This window comes from Bradysia coprophila, assembly GCF_014529535.1.
Source record: "Bradysia coprophila strain Holo2 chromosome IV unlocalized genomic scaffold, BU_Bcop_v1 contig_81, whole genome shotgun sequence".
NCBI lineage: Eukaryota > Metazoa > Arthropoda > Insecta > Diptera > Sciaridae > Bradysia > Bradysia coprophila.
In genome coordinates, this window is record NW_023503375.1 from 3,129,233 (window position 1) to 3,155,218 (window position 25,986).

Below are 25,986 nucleotides of genomic sequence, written 5' to 3' on the forward strand. Positions count from 1 at the left end.
TCGAGTATTCCCGGGGCAAATATTAACCTCAAAAAAATTGATGATAAACGGCCGGAAATATGACCTCCGGAAAATCGCTCAGAATCGGTGAAACCTCGGTGAACCTCGGAAACCTCATTAATGCAATTATTTGATTAAATAATTATTGATTATGATTGTTAAGTAGTCACGTTCCAAACTACTACATATTGATATTACCGAAAATAGCGCTGATTTCGGTGAGTCGAAATTCAAAAGAATCGCTCACAGTGTACATAATAGGTCTCTTATTTGACATTTGAAAAATGAACCGCTCCTGCCTGGTTTCTTTTACTCTTTGCCGTGCTTCTGGTGTAAAACGGTGTTGAGGAATTTCGCGCTGTGTCATTCACAATAACCCACAGAGTGACATTTTCCTTATACAAAATGTGTCATTTCGTCAATTATTGTGAATTACTCGGCGCGAAATTCCTAGCAGCCAGTGTCGTCCTGTTGACAGAACATCTGTTACTTCATTATTTAGTTTTTCTGCTGCACTGACCAATCGGGCTCCACAGCATTGTTTAGATGATGTTTAGTGAAGTTTGACCACCCTACCCTTCTAAAAAATGAATTCAAATCAAACTGTTTGTTTGCTTCATTAGTCATTTACTGTAAATAAATTCAAATAAGGCTTAAAATGTATTTAACAAATTTGGTTGCAGGGGGCGTGAAGCAGTTAGCAGTTGTTGTAAGTGTTCAATGAACACACTGTTTATTATAAACAAAAATCATAGCGAAATGTTAATGAACTACTTAATATCATGTGAGTAATTAAGCAATTATGATGTTTCAAAAATAAACAGTAATTCAATTAAATTATTATTCATAAAATGGAAATGTTATCAATAAATAGAGCTGATTATTCATTTATAAATAAATATTATACGTTTTAAACCCGCAAAGCTTTTATAGTTATCGATAATTTTATTGCTCGTTTTTTTTGTAAAACGAAAAATAAAATGCAGAAACAAACATTTTTTTGTAGCTGTTTAACACATTTAATTTATGCTCCGAAAGTATCGCACAAATATTTTTTTCATATACAACATTCTGTATCGCATTTTATTCAAGTATCCACTCTTATCGACGTGATATTGGCTATAAAACCATTTCATGGATGTGATTATTTTCAAAATGTTGAAGTTGGAAAATCGTATGATATTTTCTCGCCAGAGCAAAATCGCAATGGTATATTCAATCGAGAGGGTATGGATTGTCGATGGGCTGCCGAAGCGCCCGCAGGACACATTCTTGTATTGGAGTGTGATGAGGTTTATATGCCATTGGTAAGATTACAGTTTGGTACTCTCGTTTTATATACGACGATCGATGTAAAAAATATTTTCGTGTGTTTTGTTTGTTTGTTGATACATCGCTTTTTTACGTTTTATCACATTACATTGGTATCATGGTTTGGTTGTTTTTCTTTTTTTTATTCAACAAAGTCGATTTTCGTTTCGCTTGACCCGAGTCCTTTCAAAGAGATTAACGCTAAGCAAATAAAATTCGCTTCCTTTTTAGCCGTTAAATTCTTTTATATGTTGCGTTCAATGGTATTTCTTTCGATGGTGAATGGGTCTTGCTTGATAAACATTCCTTTTATAGCCGTGCTGGTTCTCTTTTTTTTAGAGCAACAATTGTAACGACGCCAGAATTGAAGTATCAGCAAGTGGTGAATCGAATTTAAGCGATGCCAATCGATATTGTGGTATAAAATCATTTCGCACTCAATCCGTGGGTAATCGAATGGTGATTGGTATGATAATAAATTTTGCTGCTACAGTTCAGTGGCAGGATTAAATGTTTCTTTTTTTAGCATTCAAACCATTCAGTGCGTTGAATGCGCTGATTGGAGCATTTTTCAGATGTCGCTTAACGTCTTCACCTGATATCGTGTTTCCGTGCGAGTGTGGAAAACGGAAGAAAGTATGCGACCAGATTAGGTTATCAGGTTAAGGCGGTTTACTGTAGCAAATGTTTGCATGCGATGTACAGCGCCTTAACCTGGCCTTATTAAGTTCACAGTAAAGATGTGAATGTTTTCAGAATCGAATCGTGGGCGGAATGGAGGCAATGGTTAATGAATTTCCTATGACTGCCGGGCTTGTGACAAAGAATGTTCGCGTTATTTTTTGTGGTGCAACAATCATCGATAAAAGTTATGCCATAACTGCAGCACATTGCTTAATGAAAAGGGACATACAGGATCTGGCATTATTGGTCGGTGATCACGACTATCGAACAGGTTAACATTTTCTTGTTCTTTGTTTCCCATATAGAGATCATGATTCTACTCTGTATCAGGCAATGACACGAAATTCGCTGCTTTGTACAGATTATCCAGAGCTGTTATTCATAGTGACTATAAGTCACAAGACGACAAAAATGACATTGCTTTAATACAAACGGTGCGACCAATGACTTTTAACGAGGCAGTAGGACAAGTGTGTCTCCCATATAGGTAAATCTCAGAAAATAATTGCTCGAAAGAGGAGCAGAACTAAAGGAAACCAAACAAAGATTTTCAGAATCGTCCGAAAAATTTATCAACAAAGTCGTGGAAGCCACGGGTTGGGGTTCTAAGGAATTCAGTGGACCGCTATCAACGACTCTACAAAAAGTTAAATTGAATGTCATATCGAATAGGCAATGCTCTCATGCGTTCTCGGAAAGTATCGACTATTTCCAGATGTGTACCTACACCGTTGACAAAGACACTTGTCAGGTTGGTTCATCGTTTATAAATAAGTGTGGCACCGAATTGGTTTCGTTATAACGCTAGAACTGTTTTCCGTGTAGTCTGATTCCGGTGGTCCACTTCTTTACACAGGACCGTCCAACAATTTGTTGTACTTAGTTGGAGTAGTGAGCTATGGTCGTGGTTGTGCATCGTCAAGTCCCGCAGTCAATACAAGAGTTACGTCGTACTTGCGTTGGATACAATTAAACACGCCGACTATTCAATACTGCTACAAATAGAGTTCGTTTTCAGTGATTAATAATAAAAATTTTAATTTTACAATCGACTTATGGAGCACGAAGTTCTTGCAGTTTAATTGTTCCTTTATATTTGACTCAAACAAAATAGGAAAAATATTCTACAATCATTAAACGTAAAGCTTGTGCAAAATCAGCAACAGCTGATCAACAAACATACTCTTCTTGTATAATATGCATACCATATTCTCAACAACAGTTTACTACAGTCGTACGTGTTATATGCGCACATAGATGACCTTAACACTTTGCTGGTTACTGTGACTCGTCGACTTTAGGCACCCTGGAAATCAGTAAAGGAGTCGAGGAATACCTCCAAATAAATTTCTAAAAATAAAAAATTAAATTTTACATTTTTCAAATTTTAATTGGGGGTAACCCCCGACTCCTTTACTACTTTCCAGGGTGTCTAAAGTTCCAGCGTGTGCATTATTCTGTAATGTTTTAAGGTATTTAGGAAGGACAATGCACTGTATGTAGCTTGCCTCTGAATTCTTTTCGATACAAATGTATTGTCTTTGTCGACCAGCTGGAGATGTTCAGCTGTTGCTGATTCTGCACAAGCTTTACATTTAACAATTGTGTAACTCACCTCGTCAGGAACAGGTTGTTTAGAAATTTAATAGGTTTTTCTCTCAGACAATTACATTTTAGTACGTTTTGTTATGTGTCACTGAATTATTTTTTCATGAACAAACTTCACTGCTTTGACATTTCACGGGAATGAATCAATGTGAAGTTGTTACACAAAAAAAAAATGGTCCAGTGTGAATGAAGTACTATAAGAAAATGTGGCGCCTATATAGGCCAACCAACTAGGCGAATAGATCTGAATGTTCATCGGTTACAAGCTGATTGAATCGGTTCATATCAAGTGAAAATTGCGTGTAGAGTTTTCGCACGGCTTTCCGGCGAAAGAATTGTTGGGAGAAGCGCTAATGGACTCTTACTAATTTAGGTCCTACTAGGACCGTCCTAGTATACATAGATCTCACTATATGAAACTATGTTTGAAGCTCAAGTAAATTGAGGAATTTATGAGTTTTCTAACATAGATTATAGCAGATTCAAGTCGTATGTACAGTTAGTTGACCAACTCAACTTGTTAACATTGCCGTTTTAATGCAGTCCTGACTGTTTGTTTTCACACGGTGACATCGGTCTTAGTTTTATAGATCATCTTCAAGTTACGGTACATTCAACGAGGGGAAAACAACACGAGCGAATAGTGGGACAGTGTTGGGCGAACAATGAGCGAATGAAGGCGAATAATGGGGAAATAATAGGCGAATGGCCGAACGGTGGGACAAGATTTTCCATTGTTGTTTCCCCCTCGACTTTCAAACGTAACCTAAGGTTATTTTCGTTGTGTTTTATTTGACCCAAACTTTTATGCCAAAAAAGTGGCAGCTCTTTGAGTACTAAATTTAAAATCCTGTGTAAAAAAAGAACGAAGAATAGACGGTTCAAAATCTAAGCTTGTCAACGTTAGGCACACCGGACACCGAAATTTGACTTTTGATTTTTAGAAATTTATTTGAAGGTTTCCTCGACCCCCTTAGCAATTTCCGGTGTGCCTAAAGTGCCTACTCGAGCATTATCCCCTACGTGTTAAGCTCAACGCTTTTGCAAACAATTTGTCAACAATCATTTTTTGGTTATGGCTCTATGGATGACAGCTCAAATAACCTTGGAACAGACCCATGTAGGTGACACTACTTTCTATGTTCAAAAAATTTGAATATCGGACATAAGTGTGTTTGATTTATTTTCGCTACGCGCCGCCGCCCTTCGTTGCAAATCGCCAAGGTAAATATTGGAGTGGAGGTAATGCCATAAATAACCGAATCACATTTTGTGAAACACAAGTAAATCATAGTCAACCATTTAAAAGAAAGGTGTCATTAGTATTCAACTATTGTGCTAAGCCGCGCGTCTGAATGGCATGACCTCCGCCAACGCACTTCAAGCATGAGTGGCACTCTAAATAGGGTACTGAAACTGAACAGTGTGTCATACAACTGTAAAACACTGTAAAAATCAATTTCATACAAAATATACTGTTATGATCAGAGCGAGAAAACCGAAGACTACTTATTAAAACTTGCCTTGGGGTACTTGTCAAAGTATTTGCTTCTCTTTCAACGTGGTACGTTGACAGCGAAAGGACCGAAGACCAGTTTATTATAACTTGCCTTGGGGTACTTGTCAAAATATCTCTTTCTCTTTCATCATAACACTGTAGGTCTGTAGTACTCTATTTGGCAGCTGTCGACTATGATCACTTTTGCTTGAAGTGCGTTGCCTCCGACCATATATATTTACCTTGCAAATCGCCAATAATGGTATAAGAAAGTAGGAATAATGTCTGCGCAAACTTCAGGTAATAATTATTTAAAAATTTATCTTTCGAGCATTGGAAAGTTTTAAGGATTCCTATGGAAGCTTTTCGATCAAACTTAACGCTGTCCTAAAAGTACACCCAAAAAGATCGTTCTCCGGCTCAGAAATTGTTCTATGAAAATAGTAAAAACGACCACTTGATCGTTCTATTTCAAATAAGCGATGTGACAACTCAAGTGTTTGTCAATCAAACAATTTTTACATAATTAATAAATATAAATATTAGCAAAGGTGCTGATTATTTTCTGTTTCTTTATGGTCTACACACTTAACAAACATGACAATTTTCACGTAAAAAGTGTGTCGCGAAAAGAGCAATCAAAATCTTTCTATTCTATTTATTTGATGTATGTGCCAAGTGTTATTTGCATGTCGTCGCTTTTGTAATTAATTTTCATTGTTGTTAAAATTTTAGATTAAAAAAGTTGCTGTTGAGATCTGAATGAGATCTGGTTAACGCGCAAAGTATTGACTTGGAAATTGTAGGATATAATTTTCGATCTCATTTTTATTCCGGTTGATATTTTTTGCAAGTTACGTACGTAGCTCGACTTTTAACATGTCACGGACAAAAACAATTTTGTTTTCAATTAACATGTGTAACACTTGAATCAACTTGGAAAAAAACAACAAAAATATTTAGCTGGGGATCCCACAGAAAAAGCGTCAATACGATACAAATAGATAAAGCAAAAATTTCAGGCGAGGAGACTTTCATGATAAATAGATGTCATTGCTTTCATACGAAATGATTTGTAAATTGTACTTCTTGGTGGCGCCTTGGAAATCGTCAATAACAGCCCAAAAAAGACACTTTCCTCAGAAACTACATTTTGTAGACAATAAACCTGTCACATACCGCTATTCATCTGTTATATCGATAACGATGACCAAAATAATAACATGCTGTGGGTAAAATGGTTCTTTCTAAAGTAAAATACATGTTAAAAAAATTGAAGTACAAGATTTGAAATCAACGGATTAAAAATACTTTGATCGATGGAAGTAACAGACCCGATAATAATACAGGTCATGCCGTCTGTAACAGGTTAAGGTAATGTTAAAAGAAATTCAACCGGTCGTCTCAACTTTCACAAATGCGGCTCCACATTTAGTTATTGTCATCTGTAAATATCCTAAGGTCGTAGGCTCAATGGAGATTAAGTTGTGTAACCCTCCGAAGTTGCCCCTCTGGGACCTGCCATTCTAGACAAGTTCCTGGTGGTGACTGGAAGCTTGCCTTGATTTGAAAGATGATCGGGAAGAAAACAAAGGATCACTAGATCTGTGTTTCTAGATCACTTGGTGATCGTCCCGCACCCTGATAAATCTAAATAGTCATTAAATAGTCTCGACTCGGTAGGAACGAGAAGGGTTAGTTTCAGTTAAATATCAGACTCCACAAAGATTCAGTTGGTTGATTTAATTAATACTTTGGTCTTCATTTCGGCTGGAATTGATATTTGTGTTACAAGCAGAGCAGTTGTTAGAGAATATTATTCGTTGTATTCCGTGCCATGGCAATACTTGTAACATAGACAGCGTCTAAAATGATGCGTACGCATTAGGGGATCAGTACGTACCATAAAAAAAAGATATCCAACAACGATATGCGCCGATTCGGTTGTAAAACCCATTTAAAGTTTTGCAAATGAAAAGACAAAATCAATGAGACGAGCAATTAGATGGATATTGGACACTCTTCATTACAAATTTTTTTGTCTTTTCGGTTCGGATGCGACCTACATTGGCCCGACGATCCTGAACAATTCAAGTTATTCATAATTTTGATAAGGCTATTGGGAAACACATGACAAAACCTTATCAGTCTATCATTTAAGTTTAATTGTTTCGACAACGTACAGGTAGGAAAAATTAATGAATATTTTCTGAAAGATAAATTTTATTTTGAAGATAAAAATAGAACTTTTTGCGAGTGAACGAAAGGAATAATTTTGAATTTAATATGTTTCGACAAAGAAAAAAAAATAAATTTTCCATTACGATGTGTTTTGAGTGGAAAAGATGTTGATGTTGCGTGCGTGGATTTTAACTTCAAACATTTTTTTTATCTTTCTACATCTAAGGACAAGTGCATCTCGGTGCAGAGACTAAAATGTTAACCAAAATAAAACTCCAATTTTCAGAGTCTTTACAATCTTCAAAATGAAATTACGAACACTGTTTATAGGTAAGATGAAACAAATTACAGCAGCAGACGATGGTTTAAAGCGACAGTTATTGTCCTGAAGTTGTATGTGAACACTTCAATTCAATTCCAAACTTTAACGTTAAACGTTGAAGGAAAATTACTCGATGTCGTTATTCTATTAGCATTTCCTAACATTCGCTTCACAAGTTAGTTTTGAGTTTTGGCAACTCAACCGAAGTTATTTGTGAATTAGTCAAACTTTAAACACAATGCCCCTTTTTGCGAGTTTTGTGTTCGTGCAACAAAAAGCACAATTTTCATCGTTTCCTTTTATCTAGTGTTATGCGTTCCACTTCTACTCATGCTACAATCGTCCGCACAGGATTGTGGAAGGAGAAGAACTGTGAGTTACAACGTGACATACCATCTAATATGTTGTAGAAACAATAGTAATTGTCCAAAATTTAGAGTCGAATCGTTGGTGGCGTTAATACAGGCGTAAATGAATTCACTATGATGGCTGGCATTGTTGCAGATAATTCGGCTGTTTACTGTGGTGGCACCATTTTGGCAAATTATTATGTGCTAACGGCAGCCCATTGTGTTGCAGGAAGAAATCCAGCCTCATTGAAAGTGCTCGTAGGGGACTGGGACTACAGTATAGGTAATTGAGACTGATACTGAGAAGTGGTACATGCACTGTCTTGCTGGGACATTTTTTTTTGAGGCGCGTGGGAAACACGTCGAAATACAAAATTTTTTGTTTTCTTGCGACCAGAAAATGCGTCATTACTGTGTCGCTCAAAACCGGTTTTTCAAATTGCCTGGCTACAAGACAACAAAGTATCGTACTGTCTTGCTGGAAAACTTTGTTTGTTGAAGAGTTTGGGATGTATTCCTCTCCTTCGGCTCGGAAAACTACCTTCCCACACACCTCAACACAAAAAATTTCCCAGCCAGGCAGTTATGTACTAGTGCGAGGCCAGAACATGCGAATGATTTTTGTTTACGCGGTAATGACGCACTTTCTGGCCGCTAGTAAACAAACCTGCTTTCCTTTTTACTGAGAACAAAATCTATAGGCGCTGACACGAGCTTTGCTGCTGTCTATTTGGTCCAAAGATGTAATATCTATCCAGGCTATAATCCTAACACAAATACAAACGACATTGCTATCATCACCACGCAGAGAAGCATCGTTTATAACGTGGCAGTTGGTCCCGTTTGCCTTCCGCCAACGTAAGCTCATCAAATATCATTCTCAAATATTATTAGAAAGCAAACCATTTACCCAACAGAAATCTGTTGTTTACTGGCTCGACTGTTGAAGCCGTTGGATGGGGTTCAACGGAATTCGGTGGTCCAAAATCTACAGTTCTTAAAAAAGTTCAAATCGGGGTGATCAGTAATGATGATTGTAGAAGGACCTACTCATACATTTCAAACAGCCACCTTTGTACATACGGCTCGAACGGTCGTGATTCATGTCAAGTAATGAACTCAAATTTTATTACTTTTATTTTCAAACCATTTTCCATTTTTTTAAATTTTCTGATGTTTAGTTTGACTCCGGCGGACCAGTATATTATATGTTGAACGGACGGGTAAATCTGGTTGGTATAATTATCGGAGGTATAGGATGTGCTGGAAACTATCCATCAATTAACACCAGAGTAACGACATTTGTTTCATGGATCAGACAAAATACACCCGGAGCCGTTTATTATTGATTTTCTTTGTAATGATTTATGCAATGTTCCACCTTAATAAATCAATCAAACTTCAACGAGACCATGAAATTATTTATTATCCAATAATTACACCAGCTAACAACGAAATATAAGTTATTTGTTGAGAGAGTTTCCATTTTTCACACACAAGGCCAGGTATATGAAAAATTATCAAGTCTACTACTTCTTTTGATGCAAGTATAGATTGAACGGGTTCAAATAAAATTTCGTTTAACATTGAAAAGCTACATTATTTTCACGAATGAATTGAAGGAACGATTTTCAAGTAAAAACCAGTAAACTGAACGCAGTTAACATCAATTAATTGAGGTTAAGGACTACAGCCAAGGACAGTCAAAAAAGTGTATTTTTATGATTTTCGTGTTTATCGATGTCAGCTGTTTTAACAATACAAATTACAATGGCAAAACAGCGATGAAACACGTATAGAATAAAAATGCACTTTTTTGACTGTCCCAGGCTGTACTTGACGAAAAATTAAGTGGTGTTACGTTGACGTGTACCGCATCATAATGAAAATGATATATTAAAGAAAAGTGAAGCAAACTCTTTTAAAAAATCGAATTAGGGTGTAAAATAAGTTTGATAAACTTTGCTTCTTCATAAGGCGTAAAGTGAACAAACTCACGAATTTTAAACAAGTAGCAAAGTTTCTTGTTACGCCACTTATGGCGCAAAATTTTTTAGGTAAAATTTTTCTTTTAGAATTTGTTCGGCCTAATTATTGCTTCGACAATTTTTGCGTACAAGCGCAGCCTACAGCGATATCAGTTGTTTTGGAAGTATGGACAAGGACTTGCGTTAATTTTCAACTGATATCAGTTGTTTTGAAAGTTTGGTTTGATTTTCTGTTATGTTATTTGGTTGCAATTTATATCAATAAATGAATAAATCAATATATAATAAATCTATATCTTCCATGCGAAATTTCGCGAACATACTTTTTCCAAAAAAGTGTTTTCTCGACGTTTCAGAAGATACTCTATCCGAATCTGCAATTAAAAATTTAGGAACTAATCTTGGAACACGTCACTTATATCGAAAATAACCAAAATCCATCGAAAAATCCGATGGAAGTTAGGAACTGCCAGAGGAATAATCTCTCATCCCAAAAGTTAGGAACCAACATTGAAACACCTCGCTTATATCGAAAATAATCGAAATCCATCGAAAAATTCGATGGAAGTTAGGAAGTGCTAGAGAAATCATCTCTCATCCCAAAATTTAGGAACCAACCTTGGAACACATCACTCATGTCGAAAATAACCCAAATTCATCAAAACGCTTTTTCCGACCTTTACCAATCACTATTCATAATTACTAGTTGGAAAAAAATTATTTCTTCTGACACACATATACACAAATAAAACATGCTGTTATAGGGATGGAAACTCCCAAACGCCCAATTTTTTTGGGGGGGGGGGAATGTCTTAGAATGACGACTAGAATCTACTGACAAAATTTCAAGAAACTCTAAAGAAGACTTTAGAAGATTGTAAACATGGACGGACGGACGGACTAACAAAGTAACGTAAATGACGGCAACGCAATCTTATAACCGTGAGCCATCGTCATGTCACTTTTTTTTATTTTTCATTCGTAAATTTAGACTTATCAGGACCGAATTACGTAAAATTTGTGGTCCCAACATAAAATATGAAATACAGTGTGTTCATCTTTAAAACGTACAATTTTAGATTTATCAGAGTTTTTTAAAAGTTTTGATGTTCCCAGTCAATTAATTTCTTCCTATTCTATGATATTTTGGCGTGAGATTTGAATTCGCTGAGGGATTTTCAAATTTTGATTCCGCTGAGGGATTTTCAAATTTTGATTCCGCTGACTTTTAAAACTCTTAAAAATCTCAAATAAATTCCGATCTAAAAAACCCCACTGTATTTGATAGTGTGAGTTTTCCCTACAAAATTAGTGGGCAAATTAGCGCAAAAAATTTAAATGTGCCTAATAGAATTTCCAAAATTTTCTGCGCTTATAATTGTACAAAATGTGTATCTGTTGCAAACTGGTCTCGGGACGGGACCACATTTTTTTTCGTACGTTTTACCAGTCTAGGTATGATTAGTCTAAGTCCATTTTTTTTTGTTTTTTACATTCTGAAAATGATGGAAATGAAAGCCGAAAAATATTTTTTTCTCAAAACCGATAGAAGATTCGCAAAATATTTCCTCGGAAGGCTTATAGAATTTAAAGAGCTACACTTCCGTATTTTTTTTTACTAAAATCGGTGAGCTCGTTCTGGAGATTTGCCAGTAAGAGTGAAGTCACCATATGTTCCCCCTTTTATCAATATGTTGATCTTCTTCCGTGGCTACTACCTGTGAATCTTATCGTCGTGTAAACGTTTTCGTACTTATTGTGTACCTATACTGCACAATATATTACATAACTGAAATTATATTACGGAAGTGAAGCTTGTTGATAGCGAAGGTAGATAATTTTCGATGAAGCAAAAACAAAGTGTGTTTCGATTCGACGTCACTCATCACACTGAACTCACAATATTTTTAAAGTTAGTCGATAAATATTCAATATTGACTGATAAATTCTACGTCGAAATACAATCGAAACATACGCTCTTTGCTCAATAGTCGTGCAATTTCAGAGACGATTAACATTTTTTATTTCAAAATTCACCTGTACTAATAGCGATGACTAAAAATAAGTTTCAAAAATTAGACGTTGAATTAATTGAAGTCATGCGTATGTCGTAAACTTTAAGGGACGGGATTGTCAAGGCAGAGATATTTTGACAAAATTAATTGACAAAAGTAAAAAGAGAAGAAAAATGTTACAAAAAAAACATATTTTGTCAGAGTGAGGAAAGCTCGGAACTGATCTGAAATTTACCAGAAATGTTTGAATGAAATTTTAAGGCTCCTGAAATCTGATATGAATGTACCCTGATTCAGGTAAGTTTTATTTTTGAAAATTACCTGACAAATAGGTCACACTAGGCGTATTCTCAACTTTAGATGGATTCTTTAGAGGGAGATCGTAGACTATCATTGTTGGGAAGGGTGATTTCTCTTAGGAATGAAAGACAACTCGCTGATATAGTCTGAAGCCACAAACGACCAACAATAATTTCTTTGCATTTGAAAAGCCTAACTCCGACTACATTCTGATTAAACATTTGATGCACACACCTGATAAAGAGCGATTCGATACACAAAAAAAAAGTTTTAGGTCAAACAACTCCATACCCAAACTACATTATTTTCTTATATGCGATAAAACTGAATGGAATGAACCAGTAATGGTTATACGGACCAACGACTGTTGAAATTTATTCCAACATTTCTTCTTTATAAATAGATTTTTCAACATCGTCAATTTCTTGTACCAATAGAAGTTCAACTCCTTTTCACATATCGGATCTATCAATTTCCACATCGAAATAACGAAATCGAAAATCCGACAAATTTAGTCAACCGTTAAGTCAAGTGGAAATAAAAATTTTGTTTTCAAAGAAATGTCTGTTAAGTTCAAAATACAAATCGATAAAGCGAATAACCTATAGCAGTTTAACACACCGCGCGATTCTCGACCCAGTTACCACCTCTTAACACCGATCAAATCAACAGCACAACAATGTGCTATTAGTTATTCAGTCTTGCAATACCTGAAAATTTTATTGATTTTCATATTTTTTCTTCGTCTCTTTGTTATGTTAGCGTTGCAGTCTACTTAACAGTTAGTTAAGGTAAACTGATATCATTTGTCACATTCGTTAGTTACTGATTCTGAATCTGTATAAAGGACAATTTATTTTAAACGCTAGAAATGCCGAATCAATTGTTAGTACTTCTCCTCAATGGTAAGACGTGTTTTCTAAATGTTATACCACACACCTATGTTCACTTCGAACTGATCCGTTCAACTTACAGCTCTTTTTGTGACATCAATCCGAGCTCAATTCTCTGGCTGTGATTACTTTCAAAATGTTGTTGCCGGTCAAACATATGACATATTTTCGCCTGGATATGGAACCTACTATCCAGCGGGAACTAATTGTCGTAGGTCCTTTTTTAATCATACAATAGTGATCTGGCGATTGATTTCATTTTCGACTACAGGTTGGCGAGCTCAGGGACCAGTTAACTCAAAAATAACGCTTAATTGCATAGATGTGACTTTACCGCAAGTAAATCGATATTGAATTAAACTCGTTACTATATATTGCGAAGTTGTTAAGAGCGATCAACGAACTTTGTGCCTATACAAAAACAAACATTCATTTGCTATCAGAGTACAAAGTTTACCGAAAGGTGTCGCTCCTAACAATTTTCAAAGCTTAAAATAAAAGAAACGAAGCATGAGAAAATGTATTGAAGGCTTAGCCAAGCCAAGTCACTAGCACTTTATAGTTCACAATTTTTATTCGGATCTGCCCTTTTTTCACTATTTACTACGATCAATATTGTGTTGAAATTTTGTCTCGTGGGTGCACGCACGGAATGCTAAACAGAGTGGAAATTTAGTGCGTATAGAAACTGACGATCTTCCACTTTATTCTCCAATAGAACAGTTGCAACGATAGACTGGAAGTCTCGTGGTCAGGAATGGACAATCCCAATACGAACTGGTATTGCACTTCACAAACCTTCAGTTCTACAACAGCTGGCAATTCAATCAGTATAGGTTTGTCTCCTATACCATAAATAATAGTCTAAATTGACGAATAAAAATGCCACATCGACAGCTCTTAGATCACAAGCAAGTGGATACATATCCGGGAAATTTCGCTGCCAGTTAAGCGTACAGTCACAAACCACGACTCCAAACCAATGCGATTGTGGCAGACGTAAAGTTGTAAGACTTATCAACAAAATCATTACCACAATCGTCAGCATGCAAATCCAATTTTTCTTGCAGAGTCGCATTGTACAAGGTGAAGTAACTGGAGTGAATGAATTCACAATGATGGCTGGCATAATGGACACAAGGGATCGGACTGTTTATTGTGGCGGAACAATAATTTCGAATAATCACGTTTTAACGTCGGCACATTGTCTTACGAATAGAGTAGCGACATCTTTATCCGTACTGATTGGTGACGACGACTACGCAACAAGTATGTGATGGGACCATTCGCCATTTTTGGCGTCTGTGGCTTTCCTCATTACCACTCATGTTTTACAATTTCATTTCCAATAATATCATGTTTGTAGCATCAGACACTCCCTATGCAGTTTTCTATCCAGTTAGTAGCGTCACTATTCACCCGAGCTTTGACCGAAGCACCAATTTAAACGACATTGGCATTATAAACACAGCAACAAGTTAATATAGTTTTTAGCTCAAAATTGACCTGTTCACCAAAGCTTTAATTTCAAATTTCCCGTAACAGGTATTGCCTACAATGTAGCTGTGGGTCCGGCGTGTTTACCATTTGCGTAAGATCGAAGCTGATCTATATGTCGAGCAAAACGACTCATTCGTTCTTTACAGATACGAAACCGTCCCATTTACTGGCTCCGTAGTGGAAGCTGTTGGATGGGGCACGATCTTTTACGGTGGTGAAATATCCACGAAGCTTAGAAAAGTTTCATTGAATGTAATTAGCAATGCGGTTTGTAGTACGTATTACAGTAATATTGCTTCAACACAGATGTGTGTAAAAACGCCATCCAAGGACACATGCCAGGTATGGTGTAAATCAACTGAGTTATCATTTTCACATTTTGGTAATTAATTGAGTGTTAATTACAACAGAGAGACTCTGGTGGTCCAATCTTTGGAACTGCTAATGGCCGAGTGTTTTTGTTGGGCATTATCAGTTATGGTCAAGGTTGTGCGACCGATTATCCGTCCGTAAATACTAGAGTTACGTCGTATTTAAGTTGGATACAAGCAAATACATTCGGTGCTACTTACTGCCGATAGAGAAATTATTGTTTTTTTCGTGCACAACCTGAGACTGAGATAAATCATCTGCTATCAACACAATAAACGGTGAACTGTCTTTGGAAAATGAAGTACAAGGTTGTTGGGCAGACTCTTGAAAATAAAAAAATTTATAGAAGACTCAGTAAATGCACTGGTGTTATGTTTGCAGCTGTGAAAGTTAATTAGAAAACCAACGCACTTCGAAGGTTTAGTATATGCTGTGCCGAAGCAAGAACAGTCAACTCATTTTAAGCTTTCCACATTAATTTCGTCGTTTCTGCCGTAATTCGGAAGAAAAACAATTTCCAATGGGTTACTGGATTTTTTTGTTATTTCCACTGAAAATTGTTTTCTATTCAAATTACGGTAGGTTTTTGCTGTCAACTTCGAAAATGATGTAAAACTGTGGACCGTGAATAACACAAAAAGCTCTACTGCCTCCTGTAATTCAGAACGTAAGACGTTCTGTTCTGTCGTGTTACCCACAAATATATTTTTTTAGAATATATCAACTAGGCTATCAAAACCTCACGACCAAATAAAACTCAAGGTAAGTTAACATGTCACATACGGCAATTCATCTGTTATCGATAACAACGACAAAAACAATGACAAGCTCTGAGTACTATGGTCCTTTATGTAGTAAAGTTCTTGTTAAAAGAATTGAAGTACAAGATTTGAAATCAAAAGATGAAAATACTTTGATCGATTGAAGTAATAGACCCGATAACAATACTGGTCATTTGCTTGTCGTCTGTAATAGGTTAAGCAGGGGTGTACTTACTTTAGAATTTTTCTTCTATTTTCAACGTTATTTAATCCATAAATGCAATCCAATACAATCCATATGAAATCACATTGAAACGTACACATACACTTATGCACACGAGACAGGGTGTACACTCACGGAATTTTGAAAACCGACACATTTTCTGTTTTGTGGTTCACTAGTTTTTTTGTGAATTCTGCTTGTATTTTTATATGGAGAAATCAGAAACTCAAGTAAAACACAGAAACAGAAAATGTGTCGGCTTTAAAAATGCGTGCGTGCTTGTTTATCATATGAAAATATAACATGTGAAGTTATGCGTCTCTTTCTACATTTGATGTTTTAGCAAGGAATCAGTTCTGCTTTTTTGCTGAAGAAGCTCAAAACAAATGTTCGTTAAAAAAAAACCGTACCACACGCAATGAGTTCGAAAAAAGTTTTGGTGACATTGCCTAGCACAAGATGTATTGTATTGTGTACGCACACAAGTCAGAAGCACGAGAAAAGTTTTTTATTGCCCAAGGGAAGAAAAGTAGGAAATTTCAATTCGAGAGTGTTGTCACCCGAGAAAATGAAATTTTCTATTTTTCTTCTCGAGGTCAACACATAATTTTACATGTTTATGTTTTCCCTAGGGTCGAAAGTGGCTTATTACACACCTAGGGTAAACAATGGTTTAGGTTTCAAAAGCATGTTAGTATTTTACTTTGCAAGTAAGGTAATAGGGCCATTACCTTCCTAGCGAAAACCCTCTACATCGCTCATAAAGCATACTGCACACGGGAAATAATTTGATATCACGATGAGTAACGGATACGAGATGTGACATTACTTCACTGGTTTAGTGTTCTACTACTATATTAAGGATAAAAAGATGAAAAGTTGAGTTTTACACAACTCGGGATAAAAGTTGAAAAGTCTCGTTTTCGGTTGTTTATTGACCTCGGCTTCGCCTCGGATCAACAAAACTCACACGACAAAGCACCGAATTTTCAGCGGTAGGGAGAAAATGACTATTTTCTCACCTACGTTGTGAAAAAGTGTTTTTTTAATCGAGGGATTTCTAAAGGCTTTTAGCTTTTTCGTCCGGTCCCATGTAAAGAAATGAACTTTTGTATAGAGCCGTCACTTCGTTCGGGCACCTAAAATCAACCGAACAAAACAGTTTCGCAAATAACTGCCGTTTGTATTGGGGTATGTTCAGAGTATATGGGGTCGGTGCACACATGGAGGAAATATCACGTTTACTTCGTCACTTTCATTGTAACACCAAATTTTTAGATTGACGAGTTTCACTAGAGTTTGCAACTGTGCGGTTCTGTTTTTTCTGAAGGCATTGCAGTTGATACGACTGTTCACGTTCTGGTTTAGATACATAATAAATAGACCCGAAAAATTGTCTGTCGTAGCAGCTGAGTACAGTAAAGGTGGCCTTAACATTTCTACCTCTTTCGATAAGAGTTTGAATATTATTCCAGAAATGAGATCAACAACTCACGAAAATAGATTTTATCTTGACGAATAAAACGACAATGAATTTACATAGTATAGTCGTCATTTACCTCAATAAGTAGATTAAAGCTACGAAAATTTTTATCTCGGTTATTTGCAAGTAGAAAAAAACAGCACAATTAAGAGTAGTATTTACAAAATATTAATTTGTTTGTTTAGGTGTACTTTTCGGTCGCCCGTGTACATAACAATTAAATTTATTAATTCGCATTACATTCGTTTCTTACTAAGTTTACCACATTTTTACGTTAAAAAACGATGTGATCTAGCTTTTAGCAGTCAGTAAAAAAAATGTTTTCGATAAAAATGGATTGGTGTAAAGGTAAATTGTTAATCTGGATCTATACAACTCAAAAAACACCTAATGCAAACCTAAATTTTTTTAACTCAGCGGTGAAAAGTAAAATATTCGTTGTCCTTATTGAAAAGAACGTTTTATGCAACTCGATGATAAATATGATGATGAACAAGATGTATATTGCATATTGCACTAGTGCCTGAAAAATTCACTTATCACTCGGTGGCATAAATAACTAAACCGAAATTTTCAGATGGCACTTCGCATTAGGTGTCTTTTGCATTGCTATTCCGATCCGCAGTGAACCGAAACAAAAATTCAGTGTCCTAATACCTAATTGTGCTTTTTATGATGCCTTAGTGTCTGTTATTATTGTTCTTCTAAACGTATTTGGGATATGCCAAGCGTATTTCGAAGCGTGCGATTCAACAATCAACGTCGATGCGGGTCAAACAATATCTCTTCAATCACCAGGATATTCTGCTGGATACGGATATGCCCCAGGATCATCATGTAGGTATACGATTGTAGCGCCGAGTGAATACCAGGTTCGAGCAACCTGTTCTATCAACTTGTCTGACGTAAGTACAATCTATTGGGTACGTTTATGCATTCAAATGTTTCGATAAAATTAGCCATCGAATGGAAGTTGCTCCAGTGAACGATTTTATTTTGCAACAGATGGCAGGAAAGATCTGAGTACGTCTGTGTACTATTGTGGCGCGAAAACTATCGGTCTTACATCACAGGGAAATCAAATGGTTCTAGGTTCGTTCTAGGTATAATGGACGATGTGAATTTTCAATAAAAATGTTTGTTTCACCCAATAGCGTATATCAGTACTGTGAACAATGGAATATTCGACTGTTCAATAACTACCGTTTGTGACTGTGGGTGGTCGATTAGTGTAAGTGTAGCGTATGTAAAATTCGATATAATGATATTAACAAAAATCGAATGTAGAGTCGTATTGTCGGTGGTACTACAGCTGGTGTGAACGAATTTACGCCTATGGCTGCGCTTGTGGACACGTATACTTATAAAATTTATTGTGGCGCCACAATTGGTAGCATTTTTATCTAAATTATAGTTTTACTAGTGTAAGACGTCCACTTCAATTTTTTCAGTTTCTTCCAAATATGTTGTAACTGCGGCTCACTGTCTGAAAGTGACTACACCTTCAAATACTACGGTCCTAGTTGGGGACCATAACATTAAAACAGGTGAACCATAAATTATTTTTTCTTAACTAGAGTCAAATATCGCGACTTCGTCACTTATTTCCAAAGTCGTCTCCGACTCGAGCTGGAAACCTTTCATTCACTAAAAAAGCATTTTAGCATGCGTCGTGATTTATAAAATCCACAATTTGATAACACCACGTTTTCCTAATAGGAAATGAAACGAATTACGCGGCCGTATATATAGTGAAACGATTCGTACCGAAAACTGACTACTCACCTACAACTAATCTAAATGACATTGGCTTAGTGGAAACCGTTAATCCAATATTGTGGTCGAGAGGTGTGTCTCCTGTTTGCTTACCGTTTTACTATACGTCAGCGGATTTTTCCGGAACGACCCTAACTGCAACCGGATGGGGCTCAACGTCTTTCGGTGGGCCAGTATCTGATGTACTTCTAAAAGTAGATCTAAACGTGCTGAGCAATACAAATGCACAATGTACATCTACTTATCCGAATGTTGCATCGTCACAGATGTGTACATATTCATCGCAGAAGGACACTTGTCAGGTTAGTATTTCGAGTGACACTGTGTGTTCAAAATAACTTAATTTTTCCATTTCCGAAATGTTAGCGTGATAGCGGTGGACCGTTATTCTACCGTGGACCAACTGATCCCAGACTTTTCTTAGTTGGACTAGTTAGTCTTGGTGAAGGTTGCGGTGGTTCCAATCCCTCACTTAATTCTAGATTGACATCTTTTCTGACCTGGATCGAAAGTATTACTGGAACAGGAGTATTATGTCGCCGAGCGTTAGCATAATATTGAAAATAAAGAACGAAGTTCTTGTCATTTTCGTCTTATCTTTCAAATTCTAATACTCTAAGGACAGCGTAACGTAAGTTCAAGAACAGCGAAACATCATTGGCTATAAGCTCACAACCTTTGAGGGCCAAAACTCTAGATGATTTCGATTTTGGAGAATGACAACAGCTTTTTTTCTATAGAGAAAGAAATTTCGGAGTCCTAATGAGGATCAGCTCCAACGTGTTATCGAGTGTTACATAAATTAGATGACGATGATTACTTTGAAAGTAGCTGTTTACAAGTAAATGAAACAAAAATAACCCTGCCCTAACAACCAAACGAAGTTATTGGGGATAGATCATTACTAGTCTGGCTGCTTATTCGCCTAGTCGGTTGGCCTGTAGAGGCGCCACATTTTTTTATAGTATCTCAATCTCACTGAACTATTTTTTTGTGTAACAACTTCACATTGATTCATTCCCATGGAATGTCACAGCAGTGAAGTTTGTTCATGAAAAAATAATTCAGTGACAGCAGTTTTTTTATGAAGAAAAGTACTAAATAGGTCTGTTCCAAGGCCATGCGAATTGTCAAATTTCATCCAAAGACAACATAACCTAAACCTTAGAGTAATTATACCTAGAGAGGAAATTACAAACAGAATTACGTAAAATTTGTGGTCCCGACATGAAATACGTAATATTTGATAGTGTGAGTTTTTCCCTACTAAATTGGTGGGCAAATTAGCGCAAAAAAATTGAATGTGCCTACTATAATTTTCAACGCCTACATGTGTTAGTGAAAAGCTCTACGTAGAATTGTACGAAATGTGAATCTTACACAAACTGATGTCGGGACCACATTTTATCGTACGAAATACCTCTCTAGGTATAATTACTCTAAGACCTAAACAAAACAATTTCTCCTGAAAAATGAGCTGCCGAAATGGGTTGTGGAAGTTACAGATTTAGCCGCAAAAGTCGACTCCAGCGCCAGCTTTGTAATTTTCTTTCTCGAATTTCACACGTAATTTCTACTCAAACGGGAATAATTTTGTAATTTTACTTTAAAAATACAAACTCTACTACCGAGTCAAAACACAAACAACCAGAATACATGTCTTATTTACGAGCGTCATATACCTTGATCGCAATTCTACTTCTTCTTAAAATGGCGGAAATCCGAGGGGTGACGCACTTCCATTTAATCCATTTAATCCATTTAATCCATTAAATCCATTAAATCCATTAAATCCATTTAATCCATTTAATCCAAAAAATTTTTTTTAGTTTTTCCGAAATAATTAGGCTACCGACCTGAAAAATTTGTAAAGTAATTGCGAAAAATAGATTTGCCCGATCCCCAGCTCGTTTAAGAACTCGTGAGGTATAGGAAAAATTTTTTTGTGAAAAATGGTATTAAATTTATTTAATCCATTTAATCCATTTAATCCACTTTACACCAAAAACTCCTAAAAGTGGATTTTTTCGCTTTTTAACATTGTAGTATGAGTTGTAGTACGTGGTTCGATCAAAATCAACAATTTTTAAGACTTTTACAGTATTTGGTAAAATTAACTTTTTTCCTATTTAATCCATTTAATCCAATTTTTATTCCATTTAATCCATTTAATCCATTTAATACCATTTAATCCATTTAATCCATTTAATCCATTTAATCCATTTAATCTAGAAGTGAGTTACCCCTCGCGGAAATCACAACCCATTAGCGCGAAGCAACTTCAATACGTAATAGTTATTTACGTATCGATTGAGTAGGCCGAAAGAGTTACGTATTAAGTTTTGTATGCTTGCTAAGAGGACCGAAAGTAAAGAAATGTCAATCGCCCCGCGAATTGACAGCTTTACTTTCGGTCCTCTTAGCAAGCATACAATAGTTATTTGTGTATCTGTTTTGGACGATTGTTTTTAGGCAATTTCGCGAGTTGTAGCCCGAACGAAGTGAGAATATTTCAGACACAACATGAACAGATTCACCATATTAAGGTTGATTGCATAAATTTTGCTTAATTATTGGGACCATTTGAAGGCTGCATTTTTTACGTTACAATTTGGCAACGGGCTATCCACAAATACATGTTGCTCGGACTAACACAACTACGAATAAAATAACTCTTTTTCGACCAATTTATTCAAAGACCAAAACAGCAGCTCCTTTCCTTTAATTTATTTTTTAAGAATATTTCAGACACAACATGAACAGATTCACCATATTAAGGTTGATTGCATAAATTTTGCAAACATCCGTGACTCTGACATATGCGAAGTGCTTTTTAACGTTACAATTGCGCAACGGACTATTTCTAACATTAGCACTATCCCACAGCGCGAAGCTATTACACTAATCGCGAGCCATTCGTCTGACGTATTTCGACAAATCAGAAAACAACGCAAAACGGCCAAATCTCTGTCGTCGTTAAGTCAAAATTACGTTAAACCGATCAAAATCAAATTGTCTAAGTCGTGTTATCCCTAAAGTACCTAGAGACACCGTTTCGTCCAGCTAATCTCAAAACTCACTAGTTCACTTCCATAAAATTCCCGTGAATTTTATGTGGAAACAGAACACTGGGGGACTCGTCAGGAACGACAGTGTCGAGAGTTTTGTTATTGTATGCGCTCTACGGTAGGGAGGGTAAACTTTTTGTAAAAAATCAAGCGAAATAACTATTGTGTATCTGTTTTGGACGATTGTTTTTAGGCAATTTCGCGAGTTGTAGCCCGAACGAAGTGAGGGCTACATGCGAAAGTGCCTAAAATCAATCGTCCAAAACAGATACTCAAAAAAATTTTCATGTAAGGGGTCGAAAACCTGAGAAAAATATCGAAACTCCCTCATTTTCGGCCCCGACACATGAAAAATTTTTGAAAGTCTCTATAAGTATACGGCGCCTCAAAATTTTTGCAAAAAACAAAGGTTATGTCGTCTGTGAATGAAATCGTCGTGGTTCGGGTTGTCAAAGTTCGCGTTTACAGTTATTTGGAACAAACCTATTGTACAATTGCTAAATTTTTCTCATATGCAGAATGACCACCAGCTGAATATCACCAGCTGGTGTACAAACAAAAACACTTTGTATTGTATACAATTCAAAGACAACCTACACACAGTGCATTTCTACGTTAACGTCATCTACGCGCACATAATACGTATGAATGAAGTAAACACATTGTTAAGAATGTGTTTTGATTGTTTATCATACAATAAGTGTGTGTTAGCAGATCCAGCTGATGATATTCAGCTGGTGCTCAATCTGCATATGAAAAATATTTACAGGCTGTATTAGATTTTACTCTTAGTTTCTAAACTCCATTTTCCTATGGCTCTTTGAGACCCTTTCATCACCAAAACATTTTGATTGCAGGCTGAGCCTCAAACCTAGTGCTCAAATAGTCGTCAGGCGTCACACACTTTATGAATGATACCCATGGGGACAAAATGATTCAAGAAAAGTTTATGAACATATGGAAGGTACTCGTCTGTTTACTAGAACTGAGTAAAACCATAAGCGTTATTAGAAGATCGAGTGTACAGCAGCTTTCATTTCTACAAAAGCTTTGAGAACGAATTAAATTAAATAATCGCTGTTATCATCAAAAAGTTTTAAAAGTATACAGCTTGAACCGAAGGCAATCATACCATACATCCACCAAGTCAAAATTTTGAAGGTATAGTTGGAGAAGTAATGCCACTCAGACGTAAGACCCAGCATACTAGTTTCATGCTAAAAACATCACCTTTGAAAATTGTAGACTATCATTTACGTGCGTTTCACAAAATAATGTACCTATCTCACAACAGATGGCCTGAGTTTCTATGAAATTTTCTGTTTTTCATTAAAAGATAAGTTGACGTTCGTACCATCAATCTCTAACCATTAAGAGGCAATTTTACAAAACTTTGACCAAGTTGTATGAAATAGGAAAACAAGCCATCGGCGATTTTTAAAAGCTTTACGTTAAATGATTCAGTGGACCTTTCTCAGTTATTTGTAACAAAAAAAATCCTCGAAGAAATTATGTTTTCGCGCCAGAAATCATGAAAAAATGATCTGTTGTAAGGTGGTCAAAATAGTTTTTGTTGCATATCATCGACAAGACGTAACTTATGTTCATTGGTAGAAGTGTTGAGGACGCATATGTTGGCTTTTAAAAAATTTGGAAATTTTTCGTATATGTGGTGCAGTAGCCATTTTAGGGAAAAAAACCCCAACTTTTAGAGAGTGTTTAAAAAAAACTACAATGATAGACTCGGACGATATGGGTGTCGTTGGGTAGGTAGTGACCTCTACTATCCATGACACCATACACCTACTGCGGCACGACTTTCGTTGAGCTTCAATTTTGATTGAAGTGTACTGACACAAAAATTCTCTATAATTCTGCTTTTCTTTGTGTCTATTTTAAATTTTCTGACTTATGAGACAATTTTAAGTCAGGGCTGGAGTTACTGCCAACTTACGCTTCGAGACAAAACGCGGCATGCATTTTGGGAACATTAAGAGCAATCTACACTTCGATGCGCAAGGTAAATATATTTTCGAAGATAACTTTGAATTAGCATCCTTTTTGAAAAAAGTAGGTCCATCGTTTTATGCCCAAATATCTAAAGTTTCGATAGCCAGTGGAATTGTTCGGATTGATGCGGTCTACTCTGAGAAAACTCAAAAGTTCCAAAAGTTTGGCAAAAATTCACAAATTCCATCGGGTTTGAGTTTTCTCAGAGTAGGCTTCATCAATCTGAACAATTCCAGTGACTATCGAAACTTTAGATATTTGGGCATAAAACGATGGAGCTACTTTTTTCAAAAAGGATGCTAATTCAAAGTTATCTTCGAAAATATATTTACCTTGCGCATCGAAGTGTAGATTGCTCTTAAGAGCTAATAGAGTAGATGATTTTTGTATGCTTGCTAAGAGGACCGAAAGTAAAGCTGTCAATTCGCGGGGCGAAAGCTTTCGCTTTCGCCCCTTGAATTGACATTTCTTTACTTTCGGTCCTCTTAGCAAGCATACAAAACTTAATACGTAACTCTTTCGGCCTACTTAATCGATACGTAATAGTATGTTGTGTTACAAGTATTGTAATGTTGATTTTTTCAGCACTAGACCCAAGTTTTCCTTACGAGCGGAGCGAGTAAGGAAAATTGGGTCGTGTGCTGAAAAAATCTCATTACAATACGTGTAACACATCATGCTTTGTGCCAACCGAGAATTGAAATAGACAAATGCACAAAAATTCAGAATTTTCATTGTAAACAATCACTCTTCGAATTTGATCGATCACGTTGCTTTGCATTTTTTTAAAACGAATGCTGTAATAACTCATACGAATTTCATTTCAACACTGGTTTGAGTGTTGTAATAAGCCATGAAAACGGGTGTTGTAATTTTGGACATTTCAATCTAGTTATCGATATTGAAATCCGTCGTATTTCAATTCTCGGTGGCACAAATAACTATTATTTATTGTAAAATTAATTTTTTGAAAAGATCGATTTTTTACTGGCTGCGCCACTGTGAGCAGTCTTTTTTTTCGCTTCAGTAAAAAAAAAAATTGAAATAATGCGCTCTAAAATAAATTTGTCTATCTACGCTTCGAGAAATTTCGTGTAAATTTTGAAAAAAGCCAACTAATTCAATTTTGTCATATTAAAATTCATACGTTCCTCGACTTCCCAAAATGGCCAGTGCGGCACTGTATCAAGTGGTATCTAGCATATTATAATAATATTTTGTCCGTTGGCCGCTTACCGAAAGGATTTGGAAATATGTCGAATTTTTCCTATTCGTGAATTTGTGATAATTCGTCAAATCTTTCTGGTAAGTGGCCAACGTACAAAATATGCTAGTAAACACTTGATATAGTGCCGCACTGGCCGTATTGGGAAGTCGGCCGATACCCAAAGGATGTATGAATTTTTATATGACAAAAATGTTATTCCGTGCCCAGCCCACTAATTCACTGGGTGATAATTCCCAATTGCATGACTATTATTCACCGGGCCATAATTCCTGAGCTGAACTGCTGGTGAATAATTATCAGATAGCTGGGCGATAATTCCTGGGTGATAATTCCTTGGGTGATAATTCCCCGGGTGATAATTCCAATCGAGCTGGGTGATAATTCCTGGTTGATAGTACTCCGGGCGATAATTCCA

At 36.3% G+C, this 25,986-nt stretch overlaps 3 protein-coding genes across 3 annotated transcripts; all 3 read left to right on the top strand.

The window, feature by feature from the left end:
• Positions 1 to 1,190: 1,190 nt before the first annotated feature.
• On the top strand, positions 1,191 to 15,236 carry LOC119072137 (venom serine protease 34-like). The gene is made up of 17 exons (XM_037177279.1): positions 1,191 to 1,307; positions 1,651 to 1,777; positions 1,838 to 1,947; positions 2,068 to 2,266; positions 2,326 to 2,482; positions 2,542 to 2,746; positions 2,821 to 2,883; positions 13,120 to 13,162; positions 13,233 to 13,361; positions 13,422 to 13,489; positions 13,869 to 13,986; positions 14,048 to 14,157; positions 14,221 to 14,419; positions 14,517 to 14,627; positions 14,696 to 14,741; positions 14,797 to 14,992; positions 15,061 to 15,236. The coding sequence occupies exons 1-17, from the start codon at positions 1,230 to 1,232 to the stop codon at positions 15,229 to 15,231; spliced, it is 2,130 nt and encodes a 709-aa protein (XP_037033174.1). The 5' UTR covers positions 1,191 to 1,229; the 3' UTR covers positions 15,232 to 15,236.
• Positions 7,450 to 9,364, top strand: LOC119072438 (venom serine protease 34-like). The gene is made up of 6 exons (XM_037177653.1): positions 7,450 to 7,612; positions 7,912 to 7,976; positions 8,042 to 8,237; positions 8,656 to 8,812; positions 8,872 to 9,064; positions 9,136 to 9,364. Exons 1-6 carry the CDS (start codon positions 7,588 to 7,590, stop codon positions 9,301 to 9,303), a joined length of 804 nt encoding a protein of 267 aa, XP_037033548.1. The 5' UTR covers positions 7,450 to 7,587; the 3' UTR covers positions 9,304 to 9,364.
• A 2,425-nt stretch (positions 15,237 to 17,661) lies between the features above and the next one.
• Positions 17,662 to 19,847, top strand: LOC119072435 (venom serine protease-like). Its single transcript, XM_037177649.1, has 8 exons — positions 17,662 to 17,837; positions 18,174 to 18,394; positions 18,449 to 18,581; positions 18,644 to 18,720; positions 18,777 to 18,879; positions 18,941 to 19,036; positions 19,209 to 19,567; positions 19,632 to 19,847. The coding sequence occupies exons 1-8, from the start codon at positions 17,807 to 17,809 to the stop codon at positions 19,818 to 19,820; spliced, it is 1,209 nt and encodes a 402-aa protein (XP_037033544.1). The 5' UTR covers positions 17,662 to 17,806; the 3' UTR covers positions 19,821 to 19,847.
• The last annotated feature ends 6,139 nt before the right edge of the window (positions 19,848 to 25,986 follow it).

Bases quoted from the DNA above. Each gene is read 5' to 3' on its own strand.
- LOC119072137 (XM_037177279.1), top strand. From the start codon at position 1,230: ATGGATTGTCGATGGGCTGCCGAAGCGCCCGCAGGACACATTCTTGTA. The intron at 13,163-13,232 runs GTAAGACGTGTT...TTCAACTTACAG, and splicing joins GTTAGTACTTCTCCTCAATG to CTCTTTTTGTGACATCAATC. The intron at 13,987-14,047 runs GTTTGTCTCCTA...CCACATCGACAG, and splicing joins TGGCAATTCAATCAGTATAG to CTCTTAGATCACAAGCAAGT.
- LOC119072438 (XM_037177653.1), top strand. From the start codon at position 7,588: ATGAAATTACGAACACTGTTTATAG. The intron at 7,613-7,911 runs GTAAGATGAAAC...CCTTTTATCTAG, and splicing joins ATTACGAACACTGTTTATAG to TGTTATGCGTTCCACTTCTA. The intron at 8,813-8,871 runs GTAAGCTCATCA...TTTACCCAACAG, and splicing joins CCCGTTTGCCTTCCGCCAAC to AAATCTGTTGTTTACTGGCT.
- LOC119072435 (XM_037177649.1), top strand. From the start codon at position 17,807: ATGTTTTCGATAAAAATGGATTGGTGTAAAG. The intron at 18,395-18,448 runs GTAAGTACAATC...CGATAAAATTAG, and splicing joins GTTCTATCAACTTGTCTGAC to CCATCGAATGGAAGTTGCTC. The intron at 18,880-18,940 runs GTAGCATTTTTA...CAATTTTTTCAG, and splicing joins TTATTGTGGCGCCACAATTG to TTTCTTCCAAATATGTTGTA.